Here is a 12601-nt window from a genome sequence, read left to right as displayed (position 1 = left end):
TTGATTGGATTTGAAATAACAAGAAAATTATTAAATAAATATTACTGAAAATAAAATAATAATTAAGAGATGTGTTTTAATTCAGTAATATTGAACCAAGAACTATAATTATGAAAAAAGTGAATGTTTTGAAAAGCCCATGAGAAACAGAATTGCAACTGTAAATTTGTATTAGTGTTACTCTGAAAAACACACTTCTCTAAAATCTTTCTCTTCTTTCAGGTATCTTAGAAAAGGTGCATTCAAACTGCCTGTGCAGTGTTACTCAATTTGCATCCTCTATTTGTGTTCGCTACTTATTTTTTTTCAGAATTAGCTACTGACTTAATTAGTGACCTAGCTTTACAGAAAAGTATCCAATAAGGATTGGCCACATTATAAATTCCACAGTGTTTCTTACCAGAGAGAACACCTTCTCTCCAGGTTTAATCCACAATTTATTTGATTTTGGAGGCCATTTTAACATTTTTTATTCATAGCAGAAGATATATGGTGTTACTACCTTGATAAGTAATGAAAGCTAGCAGTAGGTGTCTAGTAACTCATACAAACATTCTACAACCAGTTTCAAATAACTTCTTCCCTATCAAAACAAGATCTGGCCAAAGCCTTGAAGTAAAAGCCAATATTTTACAATTAAATACTTAATTCTTATAGCATCACATCTATTTCTTCATGGAAAAATTACTTAAGAAAGATAAATATAGTTTTGAAATAAGCACTAAGCACAGGAAATCCCCAAGTTAGAGAAATACAGCAAACTCCATTAAACAACTTTTTTTTATGCCCTGAATTAAGGCACATAGACAGTATGCAGTGCTTTAAATAGGCCTTCCATGATTTGCAAACTTTTTTATCATTAAGTAGTCTCTTAAACACAAAAAATCCTTGATTAAATTTGGAAAATATTATTTTTAAGTGTAAATGCAAAACATAGGTTTGACTCAAGTGCTGGGTTCAGTTTTGGGCCCTGCAATTTGGCAACCATGAATTTGTGTTATTGTTAGTCTTAAAAACATACTTCTCTAAGAAACTTTCTCTTCCATCCAATATGTCAAAAAGTGTCCTCTTCTACTGGGCTACTTTTCAGACACACTTCCACAGCCAGTAGCTCTGCATGAGCTCTGTTGAGACCCATGTGGAGACTCTGAGACTTGATCTTGTGGAATCTCAAGCCACTGGTGTTGGGCAATCAACCCAGCCTGGCCAGGTCCCTCTGCAGAGCCCTCCTACTTTACAGCAGATCAACAATCCCACATAACTTGGTGTCATTCACAAATTTACTAAGGGTAAATCCCCTCATCCAAATCATCAATAAAGACATTAAACAATTCTGGGCCCAACATTTATCCCTGGGGGGCCCCACCAGTGTCTGGCTGCCAACTGGATGCTGCACCCTTCACAACCACTCTCTGGACCGAGCCATTCAGCCAGTTCTGATCCCAGCAAAGAGTGCACCTGTCCTAGCCTTGGGTTGCCAGCTCTTCAAGGCAAATGCTGTGGGACACAGTAACTTAGCTGAAGTCCAGATAGACAACACCCGCAGCCTTGTCCCAATCCCTCAGACATGTCAGCTGATCATAAAAAGGAGATCAGATTGATCAGGCAGGACCTGCCCCTCCTAAGCCCATGCTGGCTGGATCTGTTGCCCCAGCCATCCTGTAGATGTCATATGACCCCACTCAAGACGATCAGCTCCATAACCCTGCCAGGCACCAAGGTTAAGCTGACTGGCCTGTAGTTCCCCAGACCATCCTTCCAGCCCTCTTTGTGAACAAGCATCACCAACCTCCTATTGTCTGTGACCTCCTCAGTTAGCTATGACTGATGATAAATTATACCACAGCAGCTTAGAGAGCTCTTACAATAGCTCCCTCATTACCCTAGGATGGATCCTATGCAGTCCTATAGACTTCTGATCATCTGAATAGCATTGCTAATCACTAACTACTTCCTTCTGGATTTTCAGGAGGTCTGTTCCGCTCTTCGACCTTTTTTACCAGCTCAGGGGACCAGTTGCCCTCAGAATAATTGGTCTTACTGAGGCTGAAGACTGAGGCAAAGAAGGTACTAAGTACTTCAGCCTGTATCACATCACAGAAATCACTAGAACTATACAATTTTCCACATTACATCAGTTTTGCTTCATTGAACATATGTCACATTAGATACATACATACACATACATGGATCTTTCCTGGTATCTCAATTTATGGGAGTCATGACCAAAAGATTCTGAGTATAAACTATGCAAACACTCAGCTGTTCCTGGATTTTAATTTTCCCAAAATAAAAAAAAAAATTAATTTGTGTATTGTTTTTCCCAGGACCTAAAGTTCAGAGGTTTTCACTCTCAGCTCCACTCATTCAAGAGAACAAACACAGTCCATGGGCCATGAGGGTCCTGGCCCTTCAGCTGTACCAACTGCCAAATTTATAGCTGTGTATCTGCACTGGGGGCATGACAACTGCCAATAGCCAAATTTCTTGTACAAAAGTTAAAAAAAAAACCTATCAGATTTAGGTCTGTAGTGATGCAGACCTCTGGCTTTATTTATGTTTAGTTTCAATTCAGGCCTATTAAGATATGGGCTGGCATCCAAACTGAAGCTGGTCCTAAAGAAAGAAAATATGAAAAAGCTTCTGCAGGCATAGGATTATGTTGCTTCTTTACAACTCATCTTCTGGGTAAGCATATTCTTCATGATATACATTGGCCTCCATTTTGTGGACAGCATTCATAATTATTTTTGATATCCAAAAATATCCTACAGATAGTGGCCACGGAGTAAAGAAGGAAAATACTATTTTTAATGGCTTGGAAGGTTTCTTTTGTTATTACAGGTACAATCAAAGCTCATTTAAAACACAAACTGCCTTAACAGCATCACTGAGTTGTAAATAATACATCCTTGTTAGAACTAATTATGATATTATTTTGCCCATGCTATTACTAATTGCAATAAATAGAATGCTTATGGATGTATTTCTACATCTACAGTTTCATTAAATTCCATACATACTCTATTTTTCTACTGACTTATGCTACAGTTTATCAAGCAGTGCAAGCACATCAACAGCAGAGTGCCATGTTTGTTTTCATGGTAATTCACTGCTGCTGTGAGGTGCTAGCTGCCCGTCCTGGAAACTAAAATCTTCTGTTAATTTAGAAAGACAAACTATGTAGGACGCAATACCAAAAGCTTACACGCATCACCCTGCCAGTATCATTCACCCCTGCTTTGAAGAGTCATCTCCAGTATTGAAAGGATGATCTTTGCAGATACTGCATTCTTGGCTTCTACTCAAGTTAAAAGTTGCCAAATTTCAGTTGTAGCCTTGAGGAACACTGTCAAGGGGTGCAGAGAAAAGTTCAGATTTTATCTCCTACTATTTACTTTTTCCTGGCCAGACTACCTATTCCATACTTCACTCTCTGATCTTGCCAAGTGTGGGAAAGCTGCTTACTGCTGGCATAATTTTTACCAGCCACTTTGTGATCAATAAAACCTGCTACTCCCACCACACACAGCAAAAGCAGAACAATGGTTGCATTTGTTCAGCTGCCAACTCAAGCCCCTTCTAGACATAATTTTCAAAGCATGGGATTATTAGTCAGCGTAAGTGGTAAAAAGCTGTAGTTACACATACTGCAGAGCTGTCCAATACTAAAAAGTTAATCTTTTATGCTGCCCACTTTCTCTATGTACTTATTTGTCTCCTATCCTTCCACTTCAGCATTTTTGCCACTTTACACAACTTCTTCAAAACTTCAATCATTATTTCTAATCTTAGTTTCTTTGTTTGTGCCACAGACTCTAATAAACTTTCAGGCAAACCAGTTTCATCCACAGGAAGAAAAACAAAAGAACCGATTGGAATAGTCTCCATTAGTTTTCATCTTCAACACGACCATCTTTTCAACACAGTGAGTATCCAAGGTTAGACTGAAATAATTAATTGTGCACTAGATGCATCCACCAGCCAGCTTCTACAGAAGCAGACAACCCTGCACTGAAAAAGTATCTTTCCTCTGTGATAGAACAATGCTTAAAAAACCAGGATCACCAGCAGCTTAAGGAGTTGCTTTCTGGTTTGCTAGTATGTAATCTACGTGAATATACGGTGTTAAAAGTTCCTATGAGCTAGTTTACCCTTACTATATACAATGAGGATACTTCTGCATAAGGTAAGGACTGTATATGTAGCAGATGTTCAATGCTGACAGACCTCTCTTAGCATGTTTCCGGAAAAATAAATGGTAAAAATATACCTCAGATTATTTGGAGGTATTAGCAAGAAGTAATAGTGTTTCTAAACTCTAGATACATCTGAATTTTTGGAGGCAGGATTGAAGAAATAGCCAAGCTTTTCCTGCTAATAAAAAGGCTCCTGGATATGAAATAATTCAGTTATTCTGAGTAGTGTTCACATGCAGATCATATCTTCTGGGGCCTCTAACAGCCTTAAGTATCCTGCAATCCTGATGTCACACAGGAGGGAGACCACAACACTGTGCTTCAGAAACACTATTGCTCCCGTTGTAGCTGAGGTATGTGGTAGTAGTCACACTGGCCTATTATGGAAGCCAGCAGTTGTGACAGAAGCATCTAATTCTGCAACAACATGCTGACTATAAACCTCTTCTGAGAAAAACACACCACTTTTGTTGTTATTCATTATAGCTTTCCCCATTATCTCACTAAACATTATTTTTATGAAAGTGTTATAATCAAGAGCTACAACTAAAGATCAAAGCTAAATCAACTTTTTAAGTAGCATATTATAAATTATTTTATAAATAATTATTTATTTATAAATTAATTAATTTATAAATTATTTATAAATTATTATTTTAAATCAAAATACAAACAAAACTAAGATAATAAGCACAATATGCCTTCTTGCATTGATCACAAGTTAAAGAAGATTTCACACACAGTATAAATCAATGGCCCGGTATTCCTTCAGGCATTTACCAACACAATGGAGGCAACACCTCATAATTAATACTGTGCCAATTTTTTTATATATAGATTGAGTATGGCAAATGGTACATATGAATAAATATTAGGGTACAATACCTGTCCAAAGTTAATAACACAGTTTCATTCATTTCAGGTATATCATCAGCTTTAACAGTAATGTTGATTGTAGTATCACTTTGTCCAGATAAGAAAACAACAGAGCCATTAAAAGGACTTATATCATCCTGTGTAACTGCCTTGTGATTAGGACCAGAGGGCCTCAAACTCCAAAACACAGTTGCTTGACCATCAGTCCCATCTCGATGCAATGCAATGGAAACCTGTAAAGCACATGAGTCTGCTGTGAGTTGTAAAACTAGCTGCAAAAACAATTAACCCTTTGCAAATGACTGTTGGAATATGAACCTGAAAATATTCACCTTGGGCTTTTTACTTATACCTATGTATAAGATCCGAAATCAAAAATGGTGTATCTATGAAGATATATATTGAGTCTTGTATTTTTAATCATCTATCCATTACATATAGGATATACTATATGTATGGACATATAGGTTTATACTTAGTGGAGGTGGCAGACCATTCACATGACAAATCACTTAGCAATCATAAACACAAAAACCCTTCTGTGATTGATTTAACTAATGTTGACATCATAAAGACAACCTAGGTTTTAAATCAGCAGTTTTATTCTGAGGATGAAAAACAGTTCTCTGACTCAGGATTTGAAGGAAAATCTCAGTTAAAACAACTAGGGGGAAAAAAGGGAAAAATGTAAGAAAAATATTTTATAGAGGGTTTCTTTGGCTGCGGTTCCAGCATTCAGATGGATGATGATGCTTTTGAAAATGCTTTGGTACTGAGAAATACAAAAAAGCATATTTATTAGAAAACACACACAGCAAGCCAAGCTACATATTCACATGTAAGTCACCTATTACGTAGGTGACACTTTCACCAAATTTGGGAGCAAAATCAGTCCTTCTCTACAGAGTGTCTTTGCGGTAGTGAAAGAAATTAAACTGTCTGCAGTATCTTTTGTTCCAGATGAGCATAAAGACCTAACCAATTCTAGATTGTTACACAGAATGCAAGGTTCACCACACTTTTCAGATGACAAACACATTAATCGTGCTAGCAATGTTTTGCCTTTTTATTTTTTTTAAAGCAGGATAATATTTGAGATAAGATCAAACTTGGAGGATGGATTTTTCTCATGTTAATTTTTAAATGTTACAATGGATATTTGGAAAGCAAACTTGCCTTCTCCAAGTAAGTTTTCCATACTAAGGGACAATATAAAAATGTTTACTTACCACTGTAGCAGGCAATTCTTCTGGTTCAGAAAGAATAATTGGAAGATTGCTAGTAAAGCCTATTTCTCCATTTGCAATATCTGGAGTAATCCTCAAAGAAATATTTCGAATCTCACCTAATCTGGGACTCACGGGTGGGACAAGAGGAATTCTATTCAGCAGCTCAACTTTTTCCAGCTGTGAGAAAAAGTAAGAAAAAACTTGAAAAATAAGAAGCCTGAATACCAAGCAAAAACTATTCTGACACCTTGGAATAAGTGTCATATGCAAGGAGCAAAACACCTCCAGGATAAATTTCTCATACCAGCGACATTTCTACTACAAAAATGTGTAAGTAGCTGTGTAATAAATTAAATGAACGGCATTGATCTTCCACAGCAGAATGGTATACCTCTCAGACAAATCATGTACACAACTAAATGTATGTAGAGTTTCTAAATTGGACAATTCCTTACTAGATCTATAAATTGATCTATAAATCGAACTTCAGGTTTTTTGCTGTGCATTGATAAAAATCTGTTGATGTCACTGGAAACATAATAATTTAGACACTCTCATGAAGGCAAGCAGTGATTCATTCTTCTTTCCTCTCTCAAAAAAATGTAAAGACTTCTCCACTTACAATAACTAATATGTTAGAATTACATTCAGAATTGAAAATCAGTACAAGATTTCAAAACTAGTCTCCTCTTATATTATCATATTTTTGATGGTTTATTTATACTAAGAAGAGACAGAAAAATGTTTATCTTTGAATGGAAAATACCATTCACATAGCCCATCTCAACCACTGACATGACTTTCCTTGTTTTACTTGTTTTAATATTCCTTTCAAATATAATTATAACAGTATCACATTCTGTCTACATGGATAACAGATAACATAAAAACAGATATTTCTGTGACTAATTTATATACACTTCTGTAAACTGGTGCATGAACCACCAATGAGAATCACCTTTTAACTCCCACTAGGATGTAGAGAAGGGCAAAATGGCCTTATTTAAATCCATATAGTTATTGTGAATCATCCTCTCAACTGATGAGCTTTAAATCCCTTTGCTTCTTAAAACCAATTTAAATAAAATGCTTGGACTGTATCATATTTTGGTCTGCTGTTATTCAAGTAACACTCAAAAATATTCCTGCACATTTGATGATAGATGGGATTTGTTTTATAAATACTGTAATTAGAAATTGATTCTCAACCATACAAGCTACTTATTGGGATTCTTAGGAACATAGAGTGGTTCTACTTGTTTCTTTGTTTTCTAAGATTTCTTTTAGAGTAGGTGAGTAATTCTCCAATTAACACCATGCAGGTGGACCACTGTTGTGATGTTAGCTCAGCAGAACTTCTGAAATACTACAGAGCTGAAAGAATTCTCTTTGTTACTATCTGGATAGTAAATTTGAGCTTAAAGTAATAATTGATGAAATATTGGGGTTTTTTTTTGGATTCAATGCTTCCTCTTAGACAAATCAGTCCATGAGGGAAAAAAGAATGCACTGTGAACTGAATAATGCCAAGCAGTTTACTAAATTAGTTAATCTTCCTGTCCATACCAAAAGTAGTCCGCACATCAAACAATAGGTTATTTAATTGAAGATGTCACTGAAGAAAGTTAATCTCATATTTCCAGTCCCTCTATCTGTTTTCTTGTTGTGTTCACGCTTAATTTCTTCCTCCATCCCTCTTCCCCGATTTCTGAGTTGATCCTTTACTGGGCCTAGTACAAACTTTGTAAACTCACTGAAACATGTTTGCTGAGACTATAATTTATTCACAATGTAGAAGGGTTGTCATAGCTATAAATAGGGTATTTTTCTTCCTATTTTAAATAAGTTATTTGTGTTAGAAGTTGCATCTGATTTTGTGTACTCAAATTAAAAGATTTTTATAATTCATGGAGAAAGTACAGAAGATACACCCCATCTCCCTGGAATCTCAAGTTTGAAAAACCAGGCCAAATGTCTGCATACTGAAGTACTTGTCACACATCTTGATCACTAAGATGTTATTTGTAATCTATCACCTGAAAAGAGCTTGGAATTAGATATTTCAATTCTTCTGTCAGTCTTTCAGAACACATGAAAAGGCAAAACACACTAACCTATTCTAATATTTCAGAAATTTATTCCCAGCCTGGCTGTGAACATTGAAAGAGCATGTGCAACTAAAATGATAATATGATTCTGGCAATATTTTTTTCTCTCTCTCTTTCATTTTTTTTTTTTTTTTTAATAGAATGTAGTGGGAAGTAGGTAGAGGGAAAAAATCCTTTCAAGTAATTAAAACATTTTTGGTAGACTAGAAATTTAAAAAAAAAAAAACCAAATTTTACATTTATGATCCACATCAACATCCCTGTTTGAAAATTTTGAAGATACCTGACTTAAAAGGAAAAGACCAAAAATAACTAAGAAATGACTCTGAGATTTGTCCTTTGGTTGTGCCAAGTCACCCCTTTATCTGTGTATCAGGATCGCCCCCCCAGGCTCATGATCCTAGATAGTGGCAATAGTTAATCAGAGGAAGTAGAGCTTATGCGATAGTCTCAACTGCGGATGAGAAAACAGGTTTAAAAATTACTAATTACAATGCCCAGAATCTCCCACAGCAGCATATCTGAACAATAACTTGGTAATATATATGAAAATCTGATTTTCTCCAGTGAAAAATGAAGGAAAAAAATCACTGGAAAATAAAAAAATCTTTCTTTAAACATTTTTGTGGAAAACCCATTTTCTTTCAAAAGCATAATTTTAGTGTATTTTTCCAGCCAGTCTTATAACCAATGAGACAATCTCCTGTTGTGTCTGATGCCCCATGTTTGGAGACGCAAGTTCTGACTCCATGTTTCAGAAGGCTGGTTTATTATCTTATGATATATATTATATTTAAATGATACATTAAAACTATACTAAAAGAACAGAAAGAGAAGATTCATAAGAAAGCTAGAAAGAACAAGAATAGAATGCATAACAAAATTTTGTGACTGCTCACAGCCTGAACACAGGTGGCTGTGATTGGTCCACAAGTGAAAACTATCCACATGGACCAATCACAGATGCACCTGTTGCATTCCACAGCACCAGACAGTTATTGTTTACATTTCTCTCCTGAGGCTCCTCAGCTTCCTGGGAGGGAAAAATCCTAGCAAAGGATTTTTTATAAAATATCATGCCTACAATCTCCCTTCTTACTAATTCAAATAGAGAGGAAAAAAAAAACCACCAAACAAACAAACAAACAAACCCCATAAACAAAAACAAAAACAGAGGATTAAAAAAAACAAAAGATCACATACAGGGAAAACTAGAAGAACTTTTCAATTACCTGGTCAAAGTTGCAGACAAATTAAACATATGTTTGACTATTTTAATTTATAAATCCTCTCTTTTAATTTATAAAAGCTGACATATTTCTGTGCTTTAGGAGCCTTAATTTGATTAAATTGAAAGGCAAAGGGTAGACAGAATAACATACCTGAAAAGACAACTAACTTCTGCAACATTGATATAATCTTGTTAAATTTCATGATTAGTAACTGAATCCTACTGCAATGTATTTTTTTACATTACACAATTAGTAAATAATGATAAGGAATAAAGCTCCTTACAGCATATCTGTGGAAGCAGTATCTAATTAAAAGAGTTTTCTTGGTTACAGAACTAATTGTTTTTCTTTTTTTTAATCAGGTAGAATCCTTTTAATTAAGTTAAAAGGGAAGGAGCCACTACTGTTTTATATCCTTTATACTACATGAGCTAAAAAAACCACCCCAAAACCAGCTGAGATACCTGTATGACAAAATGAGCTCTATTTTGAAGAAATGCATCATTTCGTATTGGTATATTTATAGTAACTTCTGATTTTCCTTCTGGAAAGATGAGAGTACTTCTTCTAGATATATTTAGAATGCCACCTTTCGCTCTATCAGGATCCAGAGCTCCAGCTGGAATATACAGCGCAGTATAAACCAACCGCACATCTCCAACTGTTCCTCCTTCCCTTGCAAAACTCAAGGATAAAAAGCGTCCCATTGGATTACTTTCAATCTTCTGATTCTCCAAAGGATGGAATTTTATTAGGCCATAAACATCATCACTGTCCTGAATGTAAAACAGAAGCTGCAAAGCAGAAAAAAACATGCTGCATTACTCTATACCACAGTTTCATGCTTTCACAAAATTATCTCCTGTCACCACACATGTTTCTCCTTAGTGAACTGGCATCAGGAAAGAAATCAGATTGACAGCCTCAAAGAATTCTTTATACACAAGAAGCATTGCACTGACAGTGGCAACTGTCCCACTATGCATCATCCCATGTGCAGAATGAGCTCTGAATAACTGATTTTTTGATTCAGCAGCCAAAGTGAAAAATTTAAAAATGTCTTAGATTGTAAAGGATTTCATTTTATTCACCAAGCTCATTGCAACCATTTTCAAGAAAGACAAAGCAGGCACTTGAGTCACAGAACTGTCTAGCCACCATTTATTTAATTGTTCAGAAGTTACAGTCTTAGTAACTAAACTTTCCCCTTGAAGCTGTTACTCTGTAAAACATTTCAGTAATCATTAAAACAGCAAATGAAACAAGTGAAAATAACTTTCCTGTCTTCTGTTAGAAAGCAGTCACTCAAGACAGCATTTATTCAATGCTATCATTGCACACTGGGAATAATCTGAACTGAATTCTACCACAGCAAAAGGGTCTGGCATTGTACACTGTATTCAGCCAAATACTTTAGATATGGCTCTATACACTAAGATTATATTAAGGATCAGTGTTCTTGATTTTTATCCAAGACCAAATCCTTTAACCTGTTCAGATAATCTATCAATCAATCAGTATTATTAAAACTGGTCTTTATTACGCCAAACACCTGCTCCAAAATACCTTCTCCAAGAGAATTCTAGAGTAACTTACCTCAGATGGCTCACTGACTTCTGCACCTCCCTGTATTGTATAAGCTAGGAGTTTCAGAAGATAAGGCTCTGCCTCTTCTGGTATATCATCATCAATAATGTCCAGATGAAGTGTCATCAGCATCTTTCCTTGATCAAAACTTATCTCTCCTGCCTCTGGAAGTAGGTCTGCAGTCACAGGTGAAGGGTCACTGCTATTTCGGATTATAACCCAGGAAACAGAAACATTTCCATGTGTTCCACCATTTCTTACAATTGTGATCCCTTCAAACCTATAGTTTCAAGTGAAAACAAAAACCCACAAACTATAATTACTACTAGCATGCATGGTTACCAAGTCCCTAAAATGTTTACACTGACCTACATGGTAAAAATGCTTGCAACTGACATTTGACAAAAGGCTTACAGTTTGTGAAATCATAATATATATGTAAGACTTGAGCATTTACTCATGAACTCTCTGTAAATTCTCGGAAGATACATGTTAGATCTCACTTTGTTTACAGCAAGTAAGATACTCAGAACTGAGTGGAGTCTTGGTATGTTTTACATTTGTCTTGAGAAATACAAATCAAATTTACGAAAACATTTTGCCTAGTCTACACCATGAGCAGTTATGAGGCATGAGCACTGAAATGATGATCTTGAATGAACTGTTTGCCTGTGTACTAAAAATATATTCAGTTACTGATACTTATGATACTGAAAATGTCATGTTGCCTGCATCTGACAAGTGCATGACCACAAAAAAAACTGGAAATCATGACTTACAAACATTCAGAAAGCAGGATTTATTTTTTTACTGTGTATAAAAAAAAAGAAAGATGAATACTCAAGTGCTGGGCCCTACATACCATAAAATATTTTTCCAAAATTTCTCACAGTATGATAGCTTGAGGCATTTTTTGTTTCTTTGGGGATGAACTATCAGTAATTAGTGGTGGACATTTTTACTGAGATTATCAATATTGTGTATCAGTCTGTCTGTAAAATTTGTACAGAGCTTGGATTTTAATCTCTACGTAAAATTACAAATACTTAAATTGTTTTTGAGTTTAAAGTAACTATTTCATGGGAGATGCTGAACACTTTTTTTTTCTTTTATCAGAGACTGGCTTTATAGATAGTAAAAACAAATATACACCAAGGGTGGAAGACAAAAATGTATTTCCCACTGAACCTCTGTATATCATTATCACAACTTCATTGGTCCTACCTTTAGATTAAGGAGTTTTCACTATTCTGATAATGTGATTGAATACTTATGGCTTATTTAAACACAGTATATAGACATTAAAATACTTTCTGTATAATTAGACATTCTCACTTCCTTGAAATCTTTGTAAATATAGCTGACAATAA

General features: G+C 35.4%; 1 protein-coding gene and 1 long non-coding RNA gene across 4 annotated transcripts in view; one reads left to right on the top strand and one right to left on the bottom strand.

The window, feature by feature from the left end:
* The window catches only part of ADGRV1 (adhesion G protein-coupled receptor V1), a 283830-nt gene that overhangs the window by 237907 nt on the left and 33322 nt on the right, over positions 1-12601 (bottom strand). For all 3 annotated transcript variants that reach the window (XM_064402834.1, XM_064402835.1, XM_064402836.1), the window contains 4 exons: positions 11241-11511; positions 10109-10438; positions 6305-6481; positions 5085-5308 (listed from right to left, as the gene is read on the bottom strand). In XM_064402834.1, the coding sequence (XP_064258904.1) occupies positions 5085-5308; positions 6305-6481; positions 10109-10438; positions 11241-11511 (1002 nt within the window). The remainder of the gene's footprint in view (positions 1-5084; positions 5309-6304; positions 6482-10108; positions 10439-11240; positions 11512-12601) is intronic.
* Positions 1616-4051, top strand: LOC135290097 (uncharacterized). Its single transcript, XR_010352811.1, has 3 exons — positions 1616-2067; positions 2565-2688; positions 3816-4051. It is a non-coding gene; the product is annotated as an uncharacterized LOC135290097 (long non-coding RNA).

Source organism: Passer domesticus, chromosome Z, assembly GCF_036417665.1.
Source record: "Passer domesticus isolate bPasDom1 chromosome Z, bPasDom1.hap1, whole genome shotgun sequence".
Taxonomy (NCBI): Eukaryota; Metazoa; Chordata; class Aves; order Passeriformes; family Passeridae; genus Passer; species Passer domesticus.
The sequence above is the reverse complement of the archived record's forward strand: the minus strand, read 5'-3'. Positions and strand labels throughout refer to the sequence as shown.